This window comes from Botryllus schlosseri, chromosome 1, assembly GCF_051294905.1.
Source record: "Botryllus schlosseri isolate E-star chromosome 1, Bs_hap1, whole genome shotgun sequence".
In the NCBI taxonomy this organism is placed as follows: domain Eukaryota; kingdom Metazoa; phylum Chordata; class Ascidiacea; order Stolidobranchia; family Styelidae; genus Botryllus; species Botryllus schlosseri.
In genome coordinates, this window is record NC_137236.1 from 21,282,084 (window position 1) to 21,303,346 (window position 21,263).

At 39.4% G+C, this 21,263-nt stretch overlaps 1 protein-coding gene and 1 long non-coding RNA gene across 2 annotated transcripts in view; one reads left to right on the top strand and one right to left on the bottom strand.

Annotated features, from left to right (window-relative positions):
- Positions 1–21,263, top strand: part of LOC145433928 (uncharacterized) — a 108,509-nt gene that overhangs the window by 47,103 nt on the left and 40,143 nt on the right. The window contains exons 11-17 of the mRNA XM_080311186.1: positions 3,773–3,949; positions 7,165–7,233; positions 9,149–9,352; positions 12,382–12,447; positions 14,924–15,130; positions 16,468–16,539; positions 18,823–19,032. Of these exons, the coding sequence (XP_080167312.1) occupies positions 3,773–3,949; positions 7,165–7,233; positions 9,149–9,352; positions 12,382–12,447; positions 14,924–15,130; positions 16,468–16,539; positions 18,823–19,032 (1,005 nt within the window). The remainder of the gene's footprint in view (positions 1–3,772; positions 3,950–7,164; positions 7,234–9,148; positions 9,353–12,381; positions 12,448–14,923; positions 15,131–16,467; positions 16,540–18,822; positions 19,033–21,263) is intronic.
- The window catches only part of LOC145434526 (uncharacterized), a 369,322-nt gene that overhangs the window by 24,642 nt on the left and 323,417 nt on the right, over positions 1–21,263 (bottom strand). The gene's annotated exons all lie outside the window — the stretch shown is intronic.

Consider the following 21,263-nt stretch of genomic DNA (forward strand, 5'->3'; position numbering starts at 1 on the left):
TTGTCCGTGTATATTTTCGTCCCTTTTCGTTGTAATAAATTTCTTACTGTCGTCAACACACCAAATAACAAATTGTCGGGTGTGGTTGTCAGATTTCCAAACGAAAATGGTATTCTTAATCTAGGAAAAAATATATTTAGAAGTGAAAATGGTTTGTTACTCTAGGTCAGTGTCTCCCAAACTTTTTTGAGCTACCGCCTCTCTTGACAATGAATAAAGTGCCACCGCCCCCCTACATCCCCTCTCACCACGCCTAATCATAAAACGAAACTTGTTCCGCATTTAAAACACTCAAAAATGAGACGGATGAAGCTGATGTAGCAATATCATCATTCTCGCCATATTTGGTTGAAATTTTGATAGAAACATTATCAGTCTAAATATCCAGTGTTCACTTCATGTAGGCCTACTGGCAAGTCGGTTTCTGCTGTGTGTCAGAAACTTGGACATGTCGCTGAGAACACGTTTTATCAACTATGAGCGGGGAAGGGTAACGACGAAAAAGCCAACCCGACTCCAGTGAGAGTATATATTTTTATTCAATTGTGTACCCAGAACGAGATATTGAACTTTTTGTTGAACTCAAAATTTTTCTACTCTGCAATTGGGGTTACCATATTTTGGGAATATCAAAAGATGACGCTTTTTCAAAATTTTTAGACTTACAATGGAGTAAAATCTGGAAAATGATAAATTTTTAACGAGTTTGTGGCTAGTTAGCTTAAAAAGGACGTTTTCTGGCCCAGGTTACGAAAAAACCGCCAGCCCGTTACCCGAGCGCTGGTTTCCTATATCTAGTCCAATTTCCACGTACATTTAAAGGGGGTAAATGAATTCTCAAGAAAGAGGGCGTTTAGGCGTTATCCGAAGACACTTTCGAAAAAGTCAAAAAAGAGGAAAATCCTCTTAAGAGGACGTATGGTAACCCTGACTACAATGTAATCAGCTGCTCAAACATTCCATCCCGGGAAACTTCACAGAATGGATTGATTATCCGTGAGGAATATCCTGGAACCAAATCCCTATAAATCCTCGTGTAATTTTACGAGATGATTGATTCATGTTTTCCATTAAAATCGAGTATTAGAGCTGGAGTAGTAGATCAAAGCAAGCTTGATAATTGGAACGGTTGACATGTCGCAAAATTCTTATCACTTATCCCACTGAGTTGTCAGCGAATGCGGACGGAGCTATATTCACGTTTATCAGGTTTCATCAATACTATGAACGGATATATTTTACCCTTAAATTTTGAGAAATACGACCATCAAGTAGGAGTGATGTTATTTATCGCAACCAGAACGCCGTGTCGAAGGCCACGTTAACACCGCTTTGGAAAATCCTTCATCGTTTGAAACATATAATAAAATCACGCAAGACAGTTTTTCATAAAAAGCCACCACATCTTGCAGTGAGCAATAACTGCTCAAGTTCACTTCGTAGTTCTCACAGCAGCACACAATGAACCACGTACGTACGACCCTAAATTGCCCTGATTGAATCTATTATGCATTTTACTGCAAATCTAGCCTCTTTGTTGATCAATCGTTACAACAATATACGCAGAAGTTGACTTCTCAGCCTACACCGCCCGCATTTGCTCTCAGCGCCGCCCTACCGCCCAATTTTCTAGCCAGCGCCCCCTCAATCGCCCATTTCATGGCCAGCGCCCTCTTGACGCTCGCGAACGCCCGAGGGGACGATGGTGTCCACTTTGGGTACCACTGCTCTAGGTAAAAATATAGTTCCAAAAGAAAAGGGTTTGTTACTCTAGGTCAGGGGTGTCAAACTCAAATTGCGTCACGGGCCGGATTGAAAACTTGAAATCACTCGCGGGCCGGACGAGTCAACTGATTCCAAAATGTTACTTAATGCTCTAGCCTTTCGCTTGACATCTTTGTTATCAAGCATATATTTATATATCGATAAAAGTGTGGATCACGGATCACACCGGTATTTTTCTACCTATAGTAGCAACACCTTTATTCGCGAACAATGGAATTGGTGCAAGTACGGTGATTGAGCAGTTGAATACAGTTATGAACCGCTAAAACAGTCTACTAACGACAATATAAGTTGACACATTTCTATTCTCCCTCTGCTTCACACGTAATATGGCCTCATCCCTGTGTCTGCAGTGGGATGCATACACGAGATTTAACTGCAAACGCGGACATTGATATATTCGAGGCAGTGACCACAGGGGAATTGATAAATTAACTTCGCGATTTCCGCATATCTTTTATGTCCAGGATACCGAATCTTTGAGCAGTGATTTGTTAGACGCACAACGTGGCCCCATTGGGGCCCTGGCTATGATACTATCTGAAGTCACCAATTCAGTCAGCTCTGCTAGTCAATGTTATCACGTGTGCACTGAAAGAGGATGAAAATTTAATAACACTGTGATCAATTACCAATGTTAAAGACAACATTCCCTCATGAATATGAATATGATTTTTTTTGTGGCATGCGCGATTCTTTTCAACACGTAACCCCTATAACAGTAAAAAGTTTCTTATTGGTTACGGAAGGCCCGCCGACAATCTGGGGCGGGAGGCGATGCCCCCAGAAGTTTGGTTTATTATCCTATGGCGATGGGGGAAACCATTGGGGGGACGGGTGCTGACGAAGTACTGTTTCGTCCCTGAACTAGAGCGAAACCACAATACCGCAGTAGGCTGGTTTTAATGTGGCCTATGAATATGCTCCACATTTTCTATATTGAGGGATTATTTAATGACGGTTAATCTCATCATATGTTACAAATGTGCTGGATAAAATAAGCATTTTCAATCTACTAATCCGTGACACCCCTGTGATATAGATAACACAATAATTTTTCAATTTATTCAGAGTGGCCCCGCGGGCCGTATGTTTGACACCCCTGTGGTAGTGAGTACGAATAATTTATCAAAGCTTTGAGATATAGACGCCATGCGAGAGGACAAACGCATCATGTTATCATAAAAGCTGCCACGTTTCAATTTGCACCTATAACGGACATTTGATGAACCTAGATTAATCTGATATTGCCGTTTTTGAGCAGTGTAGCGTAATCCCGGTTTCGGATACGTTCCTGACAAGTGCGCTATTGATGATGTTGTTGTCTAGTCGAATTTAACAGCGTTAGATTAACCTTCGAACAGTATATAATATAACACAAAGCCGTGACCGCGGTGGTGCGTACCACAGAGCTACTACTAACATGGATGAAGAGACATAAGATGTGACCAATTATAATATCCATCAAGGGGAAAACAGGACGTCAATGTTTACCATAACGACCTTCTTGGATAGCTAAAGACGCTACTCAACCTACACCTGCTTGGTCGTATTCCTAGTGATATATGCCAAGTTTGGTACGTGCGTTGTTCTAACCAAGTCAAGACGTTCCGAGTCACACGTCCTTCCATCATTTTAACGTTTGACCCATTCGACTCGAGTCATTTTCAATTTATCACTGAGTCATTCCGGGTAATTCTATGAATGGTAGCGCCCACGTCCTAGTCTGAATGTTCAGTCAAGAATCATATACGTCTCATGTAGCCTATTGCCATGATTAATAGGCGAACAGAAGTAACAGCAGATCTTCCAACACATAGTAGAGTTTTAAAGTGATATGATAGTGAGGTTGATGTGTAGTTTAGGACTTCAAACGCAATTTTCGAGAGGATTTTAAGCTGTTAAATCGTCCACTGGTCTAGCAATATGTTACTAACGGAATCAATGAATTTAATTAGCAGATTGAATATGTTTGCAATATTTCCAGAACTGCCCTACCGTGGACAAACTTGAATTAAAAACCAAGACCTTCATTTCAAATATAATAAAAGAAAAATCTGAAACGAAATACGACAGGAAACATTTTGAGAAACTCATAGACACTAAATGTGCAGAAATGAAGCAACGTATCGAGGAAAGAGAAGAAGAAGAAAGAAAAGCAAAGGTGAAAAATATTTATTGTTACTTCTACGAAATGCAAATATTCACTCGTGTCAAGTCAAGCATATTCAATATTTTAATATATGTCAGGTCACAGAACTTTATAAATTGACTCCAGTGACGTTGAGTACCGTCTAATTTTCCGGTGTCAATGAATATTAGGAATTCATATATTTTCTGACCACTCTGTTCAGGTTAATGTGAGGATGTAGGTAGATGCATATTGGTTAGCCTAGGCTATTTATAGGCAGTCGCAGTGACATAAAAAGCCCAATCACAGTGAACCGCGCTATAACTCGACAGCAGAAGAAACGATCTGGATATACCCCACCTGGACGTACTCGCCGCTGGAACAGGCGGATGACCCCTGAGGACTCGTCAACTCCTACCACACATGAACACCGAAGAGGAGATATTTCTCAACATGGCGCCTATGTAACACCGAACTGTGGCTCACAAAACAGCTTTGCTGCAACAGAAAAATAGAAGGGATAAATGGAGAGTAAAGATGAGTATAAAGAAATATTGAGATGTTCCCTTGGCTGTAAGGATCACCTGCTTCTTGACAAAAACATTCCCGAAGGCACACTAGCCTCGGCATGTGGCATCGATTGACTACAGAAAAGCTTCTGATTCAGTCCATACCACATGGAGACTGAAAACAATGCGAATGTACAAAACGAATGCGATCATCATCAGATTTATTGAGAACTCAATGAATAATTAGCATATAAAACTGTTGATAAAACATGACCATGGTAAAACAGAAACCTATAAAATTCAGATCCGCAATGGTATCTTTCAATGCGACTCATTCTTAATACTTTTACTCTGCCTCAGCTTAGCTCCACTCAGTGAGTTGCTAAGTAAAAATGAACCAAAATAGGAAAGCAACAAACACTGAATTTCAAACAATTCATCACGTGTTGTTCATGAAGGATCTGAAAGTGTATGCGAAATCCGATGAAGACCTGAATATCCGAATGGCAATTTGTTCATGAGTTTTCGGAAGATATTGAAAACGAAATCTGGCTTGGATAAATGCTCAAAACTTACCATACGACGTGGAAGAGCCACTAGCGCTGACGACATGAATTTAAGCCATGAATTTCAAAATAGATGAAGCCATAACAGAATTGAATGCTGAAGATCACTATAAATATCCAGGGGTTTGTGAAAGAGACAACTATAAACATGCTGAAATGAAATAAAGTCTAAAAAGGGATAGGCCTACATTAGCAGGATCAAGTCATTCCTCAAAACAGAAGTAAATTCCAAAAATAAAATCAATGCCATAAACAGTCTTGCAGTGCCTGTCTTGAGATACAGCTTTGGTGTGGTGAACTGGCGCAAAGATGAAGTCAAGAAATTGGACAAAATCTGATTAGCAAAGGCTGTACAACATCCCCCCTCCCTTCTCGAAAAGGTGGTCGAGGCCTACAAGAAATTGGAACAGAAATCATAGGGTTGTCACAGTACATCCACAACAGCGATAACATTTAATGCAAACTAATTGCACAGGAAGACAAACAGCGCAAAACTAAATCTCTGAGCTATCGACACGACAAGTACGCCAGAGAAGTAAACATGGAAACAACTAACCTGCACACTAATGAAAACACTGTTGTCAAACCCAAACAATAGCAAAAGCAGCACGACTACAATACAAAAGCGTAACACTCAAAATGAGAGAAACGATATGGGAGTCGATGCCTCTTCATGGACAGCACAAGAAGTTAACTTCACAGCCCCATGTAGACGAGCTTTCATGGACCTGGCTATCAAACTCTAGCCTGAAACCGGCAAGCGAAGGATTCATTTTTGCAACACAAGACCAATCGCTTCCCACAAAATGCTATCGCAAAAGAATTCTGAAGCAAAACACGGGCGCCAAATGCAGAATGTGCCACAACAAAAATGAAACTGTAGTAGGCCTACACCTCATGTCCGGCTATATTGTGCCCTTGCATCCAGCGGATACACACCGATACACAATAGGATCGGACATTACATTCATCTTGAATTATGCAAACATTTTAACATCGTCACTTAGGCAAGAAAATCGTATGATAACAGCACCAGTGACAGAAAACGAACGAGTCAGAATTCTGTGGGATGAACCAGTTATAACTAACCTCGAAATCAGGAACAACCGCCCGGGTATGATTATCAATATAAAAAATAAAAAACAATGCTTATTCATTGAACTGGCCGTCCCAGCTGACCGAAACATACTACAAAAAGAACCAGAAAAACAATCGAAACACGCAGAGCTAATAATGGAATCTGAGAAAATGTAGCTATGCAAAATAAACATTGTACCGATCGTCATTGGCGCTACAGGGATCATAAGCAAAAGAGTCATGAGACATATCCAACAGATTCAGGTTAACGTTCGATTCGATATGATCCAGAAGATCACGTTATTGTGCACTTTGCATATTTTACGGAAGGCCTGGATTACACCACTGGACTAGAATTACAGCATAATTTCTGTAATTTCGATTCTTCATTTTCAATCGTCTCCACCTCTGCTCTGCAGCCCTTGCCGATTCGTCATCTACTGCAATTCTATAATCTGACCTCTTTATACATTGCATAGGAATAGCAATTTGACTGTGTTACTGAAATTTTAAAAATTTACTTCAATCTCGCCATTTTCCTTTGGGGGCAGGTTGCTTCCCGGATTATGTGTGTATTAACCAATTTTACTGTGAATAAAGAAAATAATAATAAATATGATCAATGTTCATATCTTCGGAAAGCCTTGAATGCACTACTCGACTAAAATTATACTTGCGAATCACAACATAATATCTGTCACTTCAATTCTTTATTTTCAATCATTTCTACCTCTGCCCTGTAACACTTGTCACTTCGTCATCTACTGCAATTTTTTAATCTGTCATCTTCATGTATTGCATAGGAACGAAATTTACCTATATTACTAACATTTTAGAAATTTACTCTATTCTCGCCATTTTCCTTTGGCGGCAGGTTGCTTACCGTATTATTTGTGTATACAGTTTTACTGTGAAAAAAGAAAGTAATAACGTGTTGGCTACGTTACGGAGAATGTCGTTCAGGCTAGAAGTACAGGATGGGAGTATGATTCTGTGTAGGCGACGTTCATTGAATGAGAAGCCGAATGAAGGTCTATAAAGGCAGCGTCGTCACCATACGTGTAGGCGGCCGACTTATTCAATTTGTTTTTAAAAGGTATTAAGACAAGAAATGTACGAATATGAAGTTACCAAGTTACACGACCAATTCAAGATGAAGATTCGGGTGAGTAGGAATGTAAATTATGTTCATGTTTACGTTAGGGTCCATCAGTCCCCGGTATGGAAGACATGACCTAGGCGAGTGGCTCTCGATAGTGCTGCCCTGGGATGCCACGCGAAAATGAGGGAATGAGGTATTGAAGTAACCGTCGACATATTACTAAAGATAGGGATATCAACACTATAAGAAGTATTTAATAAGGAGATGTATCAAAATTCGTCACCACGACGAATAACTTGAAGTAATCAACTAAGAAACATATCGACCATTACATATCTATCATGATCGAATATTCGAAATAATTTTGCAAATAAGACCTATAATCGCAATGAATGTTATATTTAGTGAGTGTTAGGGATGACCAGGGTTTTGTTTTATCGTAACACCAAAGAGAGCGCATACACAAAGACATGGTTTCGAAGTTTTCCGTCCAGTTTTCCGAAATGAAAATTTGGTCAATCGAGGTATTCCACCCCTCTTAAAGAGCTTTCAAATCATAAAGTCAGAATCCCTTACGGCGAATTAAAAAACACCCAACTGGCCACCACTGACTAAAGTTAATGAACTGTTGTCAATGGTTAGCCTATCAAATCTTGAAGGCTACACAGGATACTCGAAATGCTTGGGGCCGCGAATTTACCTTTTAGAAATTTAGATGGTGACGCGCGGTCAGAAATTTTCAGAACCACTCATCTAGGCCGGAAAATATCATGTTTTAGGGGTCTCGATTTTTATATATTTATCGACCAGTAGCACCCTATTTCGGGAGACAAATTTCAAAGCAACGTTTTATTCATTTTTAAAGTTGAATAGAATATTCATATTGAAATGAACCTGAATACTTTCCGCTGCAACTCGTCAGGGGTAATTGTCACCAAGAGAATGGGAGAGAACATTCTATACCAAAAGTTGTATCTTAAAATATGACGTCACCGGCATGAAATATCGAATAAATGAGCGTTGAATATTCATTTCTGCATCAATAATGAATGATCTCTTATTCGAAAGTTCATTCTGGTGTCTTCCTATTCTTTGAGTGTTCTCTCTAATGCGCTACTGGTTGCTGACGGTTACTCGTGATTAGAGTCAACCGAAAGTATTCGGGCTCATTTCAACATCAATATACTTATCAATTGTATATTGGATTTCTGTACCTTCCAGAAGCTCTTTAAATTTTTAAAGTTTCATCTATTTTTTTCATGGTAGCAGTAGAAGAATACTGTTTATTGCAATTCATTGCCTTTTTCCTGGTAGCAGAAGAAGAATACTGAATTCATTGCCGAAATTATTTTCCCGCCTTTCAACTTGCAACCCGGAATGGAAAGATTGTTGTGCGGTTCATGTTTTGAAATTAATGTATGCTATAAAAGAACAATTATTACCTATGTGTAGGGCTGGGCAAAATCGAGTACCCGGGTGATTCGATTCTGAATCACGTATTATTCCTCGAGTCGAGTCGAGTATTCGAGTATCAATGATTATGACGTCACAACAGAATGCACTATGTCAAAGTTCAAATATGTACCTATACCACCACAAAGAACATAATGCCTGTTATCCGTTACATTAAAAATACTTCGGTATTTTTTTCGACAATGCCGATTTCATTGCACTTCTTGACAATATTGAAGGATGATCATGATTTCGGAAATGTGTTATTGCCAGTGACGTTCAAAGCTTTGTACTATGTCTGGTATCCTACGACACGACTAATCAAGTTTTCGAGGCAGTGGGTAATAGTATCAAAACTATAATTCACGTTAGTAAATTAATTCTCAGTTGTGAGCAGCGTATAATTTCAATACTTGACAAAATCGTCTTTTACTACCCGACTCGAATCATTATAATTAATACACGATTCAGATTAGAGTACTCGAATCGTTGTGCCCAGCCCTACCTATGAGTACAACATTTATAGATGGTCAAAGGCACGACGAAAGAAATGATCAAGGCATCATCTAAGAAACTATCGGTCGAAATGCTGAATAATTTCAAGGAAACGGTATTCAAGTGGGACGAAAAAAAAGGCTGTGGAGAGGATATGACAAAGCACTACATTATTCTTGAGCAAAAGATGAAAGCCACAATTAAAGCGAAGGTTGCGGAATGGGTAAAGCGAAAGGTGAAAATATGATAGCAATTCACACAATGTCAAATGTCGTTGTCCTTGTTTGTTTGTTTGTCTTATTAACACAACTGGCGCTTATCAACACTTGTGTCAACTGCGCCCACACAATATTTTCATAAGTTCGTGTCTTTTGAGGTATTTTCCACTTTCTTCCGTACTTATCCGGTTTTTGATATCATCTTTCTTGAGTTCGGCTCTCCCTTCTTTCTGGGCTTTTTGAAAACGCTGCATTTACAGTAGAATGCACGATGGGGAGTCCAGGTAAACCTCCAACACATATATACATGGCATATTGTTGTTTTATTACCTCATTTGCTTACTCACAAAGCTGTCTCGACTACAATGCTCATTGCTCACTTACAACTGTGGATTGGTGGATTTCGGCAATGTGTAAAATCATCATTGCAACCGAAAAACAAGAAACCGCTATTCCTCAACCTTGTTGCCGGTCTTCCGGGATTAATATTTACAAACTTTTCAATGAATCGCTTTAACACAGACATCAAGCTTTTTAAGCCGCTTCATCACCGCTTATCAGGACACAATGAAGATTTACAAACCATATTGTCTCTCTGGCCAATCAATTTATTGCAAGATTTTCATGCGTGCGAAGTCGGTTACGGTGAATACGCGAGTGATATTATTTGCCAACGCGGTATTCACTCGACTTTTGAAATCATATATATACTACTTACCGAACTCGACGCATACGATTTCTTTCGATGTAGACCAATAAAATATTTGAAGATCATGTATTGGCCCGATTGCAGAGTAAACAGGGGTGTTCATTTGGGTCGGTACCGCACCAGAGCAATCTTCATGTATGTATCTGATATTGAAAAAGTTTCTTGGGATAACAAAACGTCAATATACAGTTGAATATTATGTTAATATTAAAATGAACTCGAATATTTTCGGCTGACACTCTTCCGCTGCATTGAGAGTATAATAATGCAATTTAACGCAAGAAAGTCAACAAAGCCTACCGAACGAACAACCAATGATCCTTATATCCACCTACCATGGATTAGTCCTAATACCACCCACTTTAAAACAGTTTAATTCTGCGTTCAGTAAGTGTTACGATTACAACGCAATGAAGACCAACGTGATTTTTCCTACAACCCAGCTTCTCCAAGCCACACTTGAAGACATAGCCTACTTCTTATTACACTTCGACAAAGTAATGTAGTTTTGAATATCAATGCCACTATGCTTGTGGTTAAGTTTAAAAACGATGCGACGTTTGCAGAACAGCATGAAACAAGTCCCTAGAAACTCTCGCGTTGAGCCATCCCTGGAAGCTTGACTAAGAACAGACAAAGACCATAAATTCTGTCATTGGTAGGCTTACCATACGTCCTCTTTTAGGAGGATTTGTGCTCTTTTTTGACTTTTTTGAAAGTGTCCTCGGAGGACGCCCTTTTGTCCTCTTTTTTGAGATTTTGTCCTCTTTTTTGAAAATTGGGGCATATTTATAGCAAATTGCGAGTGATATGCCGCATATTAGCACAGAAGTGAAGCTCCGGCGGGTATTTCGGAGTGAAAAACGGTGATTTCAGCTCTGAGCAGAAGTGAAGACCTTTTTTTTTTTTTTTTTTTTTTTAGTCATCAACCTGGCAATGTGGAGTAAAAAACGTAAAACGTTATTTTGAGCTCTGAGCAGAAGTGATGACCTTTTTTTTTTTTTTTTTTTTTTGAGAATTTCACTCCGGTTTTGCATGTTGCAAATTTCTGAAAAAGTGTCCCCTTTTTTGATTTCCAAAATATGGTAAGCCTAGTCATTGGGAAACACTTGTAGGATTTTCCTACAAAATTATTATGTTCTTGGGTGATCCTGACATATCACAGATCGTACTACCTCAGCCGCTACGTCAGTTGTTTTCAGCCATTTGCGTCGAGCGCCCCCTTTCAGACCTTTTTGTGAAATTTTGAAGGTTACACTAGAAGGCAAGTCGAAGATATCGCTACCGATGATCCCTCAGCTATTGACGATCTTATAACCGTATGCAGCATTTTCTGGATCAAATCCAAGAATTTGTTGGCAAGTGTCTGGATCGAGTTGAAACCCATCAGGCACGATCCCATTATATAGCCTACATTACATCGCCCGATTCCACATTCGTCATTGGTAATATACGGTGAAATTGTTTTGTATTTGCTTTATTGCTTTGTGTGACTTGTAAATGAAATGAAAATGTGGTATGGATATTGAATCTGGTTCAGTAAAATAGAGGGATTAGCCTACTGCACCCAGTTGTTCAATTTAACACACATGTACTTCAATCAAAATGACCAATTTTCTTTGCGGTATGATAATATGACGAAGAAATATTCTGACAATGACAATTTCATTTTGCAACTTACGACTACATTACCATTCATTACCAAGGAATCTAACTCTCGTAAGTGGTAGAGGAACACTTTTAATGATTTTGGTACGCCTTATTCAGCTAGTGCAAAGATACAAAGGACAAAGCTAGTACAAGCTAGTTCGACACAAAATGTGGAGGAAACCACCCGTTAGTGTGATTAAACAATGTGAAGGGAAACATTGAGCTATAAAAGTACGAAAGAATGATATAAGTCACATTTCACCTGGATTATGTTATTCACCTCATTTGTGGAAACATATCGCTGACGTCGGCGATATATTTCGAGTAAGCGCGACGACAAAGATTTGATCAATTTAAAAAAAGTGACTATGCCAAGACGAATCCCATTTGCTACATACTCCTACAGTTTGTCTCCCGTAGTGATTCCGCCCCCTTCAAAATCAAAATCGCCCCCTGGGATCGCTGGTGCTCTTGCTAAATGATATTAAGTGATGGAAATTTACGTTACAAAATTTTACGTCCTGAATTGAACGACACAAGATGCCACCATTCAGTTGCCCATTGCAACCAGACACGGTATTCTGTCGACAGAATAACTAGCAGTTATCGTCGTAGTAGTTACAAAACATGAGATGCACATGGAACCCTATGTTCTTTCTGAATTATTTAGTACTCTCATTTCGACAGGAAGAAGATGCGACCTTCCAGGAGATACTAGACAAAGTATTTAACGAGTTTGAACAGCAGATCAAGGTGCGTATTGCTGCATAATCGATTGTAAAATGAATTGAAATGTATGGCTTCGACTGAGAATTTATTCGCAGAGTAGTCTTCAATGTTTTAAATGTCTTATGTTGCTGACATCACAAAAATGCTTGATGTGAATACGAGCATTAACACGAACGTTGTTCAACATCTCTAGTTTTTGGAGGATATTTGAACCGCCATACTAGCTCGTTCAAAATCGGGTATATTGAAATAGAACGGCAAAACTGCGGGTCGCACATAGACTTTATGACAGTTGCAAGGTACACCTAGATATGGTAGGTGATGTTCAGATGTCAATAAACTTATTCGATATCGTACAACACAGAGCATCACTAATGTCTGGTTATACCCAACTAAACACGAAAAAAATTCCAAGTTCTCAAATAAGTATAAGAAATGTCTACATCACGCACATTCAATATGTTTGTTTTTTACATAACAAAATTACGTAATGACATAATGAAAAACGTGAGAAGATAATATTTATTTGAACTAATGTGGAATTATTATTCGACGCCATCAATGGTCCACACTTGGACTCCTCCTTGCCATTTGATCAGCGTAAGCAGCGTCTTACAAAAAGTCTGGAAAGGGAAGTGGATGTAAGCAGTCCAGGAATCAAAATTGGAAATGCAGGACTGGTTTCGGTGACCAAGGCAGTCGAAACACCATAAACACCAAAACAACAGCCTATAGTTGGTGATTCGCCAGCGATTTATATAACTGTGGGAAAAGCTTTGTCCGCTTGATTACAGATGATCGTAAATAAATGCGAACAAATAGAATGTGCAATCACTTACTAACAGAGTGTTTAAGCACAAATAAGGTAGCCTATACCATTTGACATCAGTATAAATAATCTGACGGTGTCCCGCAACTAAGCCCTCTAGCGCAGTGGTCCCCAACCTTCTTCGACTCATCGCTCCAAACCGATCATCGCCCCCCAAATAAGGGGGACCGACAAATGGGTATACAAACTGGGATCACCAGCGAGTTGACTAATAAAAAAAGGTGAACTTTTCGTCTCGACCTCGAAATTACACTTTTACAGCTAAACTTTCGTGAGTTGACTAAAAAAGTCGTTTCTCCAACTTGACTCAAATCAGGACCGTAACAGCACTTCGCCAAACCCCGGTTGGTGATCTTGGGCCCCATAGGATGATAAACCAACCCCCAGAACCCCCTCAGCCAGTGAGCTTATTGTCGCTACATATCAGCTATACCCTATTCCATGTACTGTTTGGTGAGTCACGGTATTTCGCCAAACACGCGAAGCGCGACGAATTTATAAAATTCATGTTTGAATCGGTCAATATGGTCGGGAAGTGCATATATATTGCTATCACTTTTTATCCTACCTCTGCCCGCGTAATCAGATTTACCGGTAGACCTTAGTGTGGTGTGTTGGAACAGGTAGGACCCCTAAATAATAATCATGCATGTTCAGTCAGACCCGATATTACATTCACTTCGTTGCAAGATGCTTTTTCGCGACCTATATCTGCTATGGCAAAATATATGGAAATTATTTCAAATTGGATTTCTTTGCTGGCAAATAATTTTTCTCTGCTGGTCGGCATTTTATCCTGTAGAGTTCAGGTCGCCGGGACAGGAACATTCGACGCCAGCCATTGAGGTGCCTATGGACAATTAAACATTTATATTTTTATATATCGAAGTTTTCGGTCAGCACGAGGGCATTCCTTCCCGGCCAAGGTCTTCTCGCTGCTGATCGTTCTGGCATATACTTCTCGGAGTCGTATGTTACATGGCCTATGACTTCATATGCCTTAGTATGTCGTGACGCAGTAATGGCTAACGCCGAAGTCTCCATTTCCCAAAATCATGCGTATTTTTGTTGGGGATGGGTACCCCAAAATCAAGATACATGACAAAAATATTTCGCGAAAAATTTTTGAAAACGTTGCATGAATTTTAAAAAAATACTTTATAATATATGTTAATTCACGAAATAATTTTGGACTCCCTTCGTGTTCGCAGTTACGGTCCTGACTCCATGTAGCCGTTTTAACGCGCCATCGCCCCCCTTCGTTGTTTTCGCCCCCTTCGTCCGTTTTCGCCCCCTATCGCCCCCTCGGGTATTTTTGCCCCCTTTGACCGCAAAATTGCCCCTGGGGGCGATATCGCCCACGTTGGAAACCACTGCTCTAGCGTGAATAGAAATGAGAGTAAAATAAATCACAGAACTTGTTTTTGGAAAATCTATGAACCCTTTATGCGAACTGCGGTGAATTTATGGCTACGGCCCGCGTTGTAATATCAATCTCAAATTGTATTGTTTTATCTCCGTAGCAAAGTGATCGAATCAAACGTATACTCACACATATGAAATCTCATTGTTCATATATATCGTTTTTTTTTCTTCTTTCAGACACATAGTCGATTCACATCATTGTATATTCACATATCCCATTTTACTTACAATCAATATGTACTTTAGAGCATCGATGGTCCTTCCTTGGACGAGTTGCATGGATCCTGTCAGCGACTAGCAGAAAAAATGCTGGATAGGTACTGTAATAAGGCAAGAATGGATGGAGTGAGTCAGGATGGACTGGCCCAGCTAATAGCATACAAGGAGAAACTGAGAGAAAAGATGGAAAGTGCAATATCACAGAAGATCTCCGAATGGTCCGGGAAAGAACAGGTTTAAAACGCTTTATATTTTACCTGCCTTTCACTCATATTTATAGCAAATAGAAGGCTTCAATTATATACGATTGTACTTGGGTACATGTGGATCAAAAGTCCGTATTTAATATGAAGATGAAGTAAAACCGAAATTCATATTCTAGGAAATCATGTAGGTATCGTGACAGTTTTGTTATTTGGAAGTCAAACATCATTACGTACCGCACCGAGTCCACAGTTCTTATGTTATACCATCTTGCAATTAGGCAAAACACTTATTGGTGGAATAAATATATCTTCATGATGTAGAAATGACCTCCGCTGCACTGTGGATAATTCACATAAATTATGGTTAACTCATTTACTTTATCCTACACGTGTATTTGCATAATATCATCGATGCTAAAAAGAATTTTTGTTTTTTCCCCGGAGTCGAGAAAATATTTAGTGACAGATCGTAGTCATTGTGGCACTATCTTTTTTCCAGACATCACAATAAATTGGGATTATATGGCGTAAATGAAATCTTTGTGTGAAATTTTTCTCCTTGTCATTCGTAACTTTATATATCGGTATTGCTTCCTTTCTTGTCGAGTCCTGCCACGATCGTGACATCCCATTCACGACTTATAACATCTTGGTCCAGCTTGATCTCTTAATCCCTGTGGCCGAATTTTGTGTTATCATCTCCTTTAAATTTTGATTCGTTTAGCTGAAGTTGAATTATTTTTCATAGTAACTTATACCAGAAGGTAATTACAGACTTTGGCGAACCAAACCCTTACGGGAGAAAAGCACCACTAATGCTTTTTACAATAGCTGACTACTGCTAATAATAATATAGGAATTGCCACAGCGTATCACCAAACAGCATTTCGATTTACCTCATCCAAATTCAGGCCGAATACCCTTACTGCCGCAACCCTAGCAAATCTCCTTGGCATAAGAACGGTCCTAGAATATATTGTACTGGTTTGTTTCCGGATGAAAACTTCTGAGGCTATTCCACCACATCGCCGTAGATTGCATTGTGCTGATGTAATCACTGGCATGTGTGGGGTTTCGCAGGCATCCGTGTCCACCAGGCCTTTATAGACAATATTCAGCACGCAGGAACTTTTACCAATAATACCCACAAAATACATAATATTGTTTTACATTTTTAGAAAACACGGTTTGAAATAAAAGCTTGAAAATTTGATATTTATCGACAGTTCAAAAGCTTTTTCCGGTCACTAGCAAGCGACTAAAATCGAGTGGTAGCCCATAGCAGTGTTCAGATCAAAAATGGAGCGATTTGAATATTTTTCTTCTCTCATTTTCAATTATCTGTCTTATGTTTCCGCTTTAAAGGTAAAACATGAACGAAGACGTGTCGAAAATATATTCGATGAGGCATACGACGAATTCACCGGAGAACTAATGGTGAGTGGTTATAGTGTGTAAATTAGGCACAGTACATCCATTGACTAGAGTGTTATAGCGCAGTGGTTTCCGAACTTTTCAATAAAATTCACGAAACGGTCCCTTGGAAACATTGTTAAATGACCGACCCTTACCAAATCAACAAAAAACAACACGCCTAAAATTATCGTGTCAATGTAATGCGTATACAGCTTTTGCGACCAGCTTGGCTATGTATCACATTCAAACCCTGTGGACGCTTGTCTTGGCCTTCATTCGGTGATCAACCTAACATCTGTGCCATGCAGCCTTCAGGCCCTTCTTACGGCTACGGCTATTTTCATCACTTACCCTCCATACATCCGAGACGAACAAGAAGATCGAGTCGAAATGGCTACAAACCATTGGTTTAATATCAGTGTGCAGTTATTTTGTAGTCGCGCTGAGTTCGAAATTCTTAGAGTATATCATGCAATTTGTCAATAAACTTGGTCTTCAATTACGTATTGATCATCTCTGGTGCGCTTGATCAGACTTACCGGTTAATCATATTGATGTGTTTATGTCTGACAATTAGGACGTCACAAGATTTTTGCTGTGTTTAATTCAGTCAGCTCGTATAATTACTTTGATGAAGCATATTGATATTCCATTGTATGGTAATTATTGTTGCTACTCGGAAGATTTTGCAATCGCCTACATTTACAAGATATACAGACAAAATCCTTTTCAACTTGCATTTTACCACGGGGAGCAGTATTGTCCTCCAAGGGTTGTATTTGTACCGCGCGGGGACATATTGCAATGACTTGACTATATCCAGGGCCGTTTATGTCGGTGCTTTGACATATCCATATCGACTGCTTGACAAACATGCAGTGATCATCTTGGGCCTGAATTTTGTCATCACTGTTTTTCTTATCTGGCAGTGACTTCGTGGGGTAGCATGTTTAGCCAAACATTCATATGTATTGGCGTGTCCTGGTTCGGGAATGGTCTGCGCTGAAATACCGATAATGCACGCGCAGGTTGCACTTCTACACGAAACTATCACAATGGCCTCAAGCAATGTTCCCTCTAATTTTTGACGAGTCTGCGCACTAGGGCTCTTCAAAAATGACTTTTTTTCTCAAATCCTACTGGCTTCTTGTTAAAATTGTTAGGTTACCTAATTTAAGCCTACACACAAAATGTGGTTCAATTCCAGTCAGTAATCGCTTTGCTACAGGAGAAGAAAGTTTATATTTATTATATAAAAATAAACAATAACAAATTTGAAAATTTTCTGTTCACTCCATGAAAGTGTTAGGCTGTCTATAGAAACGATGCTCACCAAATTTGGTTCAATTCCAACCAGTGGAAGCGGAGATATTACCGTCGAAAAATTTGGATTTGAATAAAATAGTATTTACGGTGACCGATTCTTTGTTTATTTATTATAGTTGTGCTCACCGTAAATACTATTTTACTCGAATCCAAATTTTTCGACGGCAATAACTCCGCATCCACTGGTTGGAATTGAACCAAATTTGGTGAGGATCGTTTCTATAGACAGCCTAACACTTTCATGGGACGAACAGAAAATTTTTAAATTTTTTATTATTTATTTTTATATAATAATTGGAAACTTTCTTCTCCTGTAGCAAAGCGGTTACTTGCTAGAATTGAACCAAATTTTGTGTGTAGGCTTAAATTAGGTAACCTGACAATTTCATCAAGTAGCCAGTACGATTTGAGTAAAAAAGTCATTTTTGAAGAGCCCTACTGCACACGCTCACCAACTCACTGCGCAGACCCTTGGAAAACAGTGCGTAACGACCAAAAAAAGGTCACAACTTCGGATTCTTTGTGCGCAACTTAGATTTTCTGTGCGCAGAGACCGTGAATGCACTGCGCATTTGCGCACGTGCGCAGGTTAGAGGGAACATTGGCCTCAAGCGATACTCCAGTAATTGTGGATCTATTGTGACATATTTCTGTGTATGTGTGTGTGAGCGCAAATAAAATAAAGAAATTTAGCGATACAAAATCAAACGAAGCGCGACTATATTATTTCAATTTTTTATCGTTGGTAATGGCCTGACCCATATTTGATATACTGAGCGATTCGAGAGTAGGATATTTAGTCATGTGTTGATCCTGGCAGACGGGCACAATCAGGAGAATCTTTTGTTGAAAGCGCAAACCCATTATAACAAATTTTGTCGGATATAGCTCGGCACTATTTCCGTCTGTCTATTGCCAACGTTTATGACATATAGATTCTCCTGTCCTAATTACAGTGTACATGAACATGTATTGCAGACCGTTGAAGGTGAGACCGAAGAAGTGGTGCTGGAATTGTGCAAGAACTTGAGAGAAAAAACTCTTCAAAGGGTTGCGGCCAATGTGTCGAAGGAAGAAATTGAAGAAAATAAAACACTTCTGTCTCTTCAAAAAAAACTACTGGTGATTAGCATAGACGATGACACTAGAAAGAAGATTACGGAATGGAGGAGAGTACGGGCAGAAATGGTAAAATACATTGCGCTCATATTGAAATCATGACGCTTTTACAAACATACATAGAATTGTCGATAAATATCTCGACGGCAAAAAAGGGATGAGATCTACACAAGGCATTTAGAAAAATGTATTTTTACGTCAATGCAAACCAGGAGTCTCAAACATACGGCCCGTGGGAGGCATCTAAGCCATTTGACTAGTGGTTCCCAAAATTGTTCGTCTCGTGGACACATTGGCCAATATTTGAGCTAAAATTCCCCCCTAGGAAAAAGTTGCCTAGCTGCGACTAAAAAAAGGTGCTTTTTAACGCACAACCTTTTGTTGACTGAGCAAGATATGGCCAAACATATTCAGATATTTCCGGACTATGTCGAATGCGAACCGCCCTGCACTTTGGTAAAGTACATCTAAGTTTACCGGTCAGGTAGCCGCCGACGAAAAATAAATCACCAAGTCGGCTTGATATGACCTTGAGATGAATCGATGAATTCGGTATGTTTTACACGTTAGCTCATATGTTGACTTGAAAAGGAAAACATTTTCCTCTGCGGCTTTGTGCTGAATTCGGCTTTGTTTGGTTTTGTAGTATTCATATGGTGTTTGTCGACTACTATGATCATTTAAACCAGGTCGATATTCTTCATTATTTTCCGTAACTGCCGACCTATAGCACGGTCCACCTCTAGGCGTTTTGTAAGACACCTCTTACGCGGATGAGGTGGCGAGGAGGAGCCTAGATAAACCTCCAACACTTAGGTATCGGAATTCTGAAGTCGACCTCGGTTTGACTTTCCTGTTTAGCAGCAATTTGGTCAAGAGGCTGTCACGATCCAACGAAATCGTCTCGCGAGCCTAACTTTATCAGGTGGTGTAATTTCTACGGAAGGCATTTAAAAAATACACTTAGCTTAGAATCCACCACAAAAATTGCAATTGTAAAGAACTAGTTTCATACTTAACAGTTCTACAATAAGAGTCTAAAAACCTTGCCAACCCAGTGTATCTTCCGATACAACCCTAAAGCCAGATTCCCCCTAACAAATTCAAAATTCCCCTGAAGTGGGGAATTCCTCTGGTTGGTAACCAATGCGCTAGACGACGTTTTGGTTCTGCAAAATAATTGCAAGGAAATTTTAAAAATGCCAGTGTTACCCTATACATTTATATAAAATGTTGAAATTTAATAAGCCATACTCCACGAAAATAATCCCCCATGACAGAAATGCTCAATATCTTCATTCTTCATGTACCACATCATAAACATTCCAGCAGTGATGAGCGGATTTTGATTTCTGAGAATCCAAACCCATCTGACAGCTCCAGTCTCTGGGGAACTAGCCTTCCTAATCCGCACAATCTTATCAAAATATCAATGCAAATCCCAAAAATCCGAATATAATAACTTTCCCGAAGAATCCCAATTTTTCAGCTCAGCTGAGATACATTTAGGGTGTAGCCTTTACCCCGTTACAAAGGCTAAGCCTAGAATTGGCTGATTTATATATGCCTGGGCATTTGACAGACCACATTTAGAATACTACAAATCTGTCACAGGGGGTACCTAGGGTTATGAATAGAAAATATTCCAAATTTTGTGTGTCCTGTAGTCACAAACGATAAACTTTCGTGTCCTGATTACAAAATTAACAAACGTTTAGACTGGTTAAACAAAAAAAAAACGCACAAAATTTTTCCAGTTTTCACTGTTTGAAGGATAGGCATTTTTGTAGATACAGACTATATCAGTGCTTTTCAACCTTTTTGAGCTCCATTCGCACTTTATTTTGAAAAATAATTTCATTCCCACCAGTCATCCGAAATTTAGTACACCAAAAGAAAATGAAGACACTTCTCACTTTTGTATTCGAAGAGCTTCTTGGAGATACAGAGCTTATTTTGCATTCAGCCCATCGTATTATTGATTAATCATAATCAAGCACTAAAATCACCGCAGTAGAAAAGTCACAGATATCGCACTCCCGTTGTTCTCAAGAAGTTCGTTGCATTTTCCGGGGGTATCGTGCAGTTTAAAGGGCGAACCCAAGAGCAATATTCAATCGCTACAATATCACTTTGCCACTCAATCCACATGTTACGTCATCGCGATGTGAATATGTTCGCATTTAGAACGCACAAAATAGTGAAACTGCATTTGAATCGTAGCATCAATGTTGCGACTAGCACCTTTGGTTCATTTTTCTGACAACATTCGAAAAGATGCTTCGCGTACTAAGGTATGC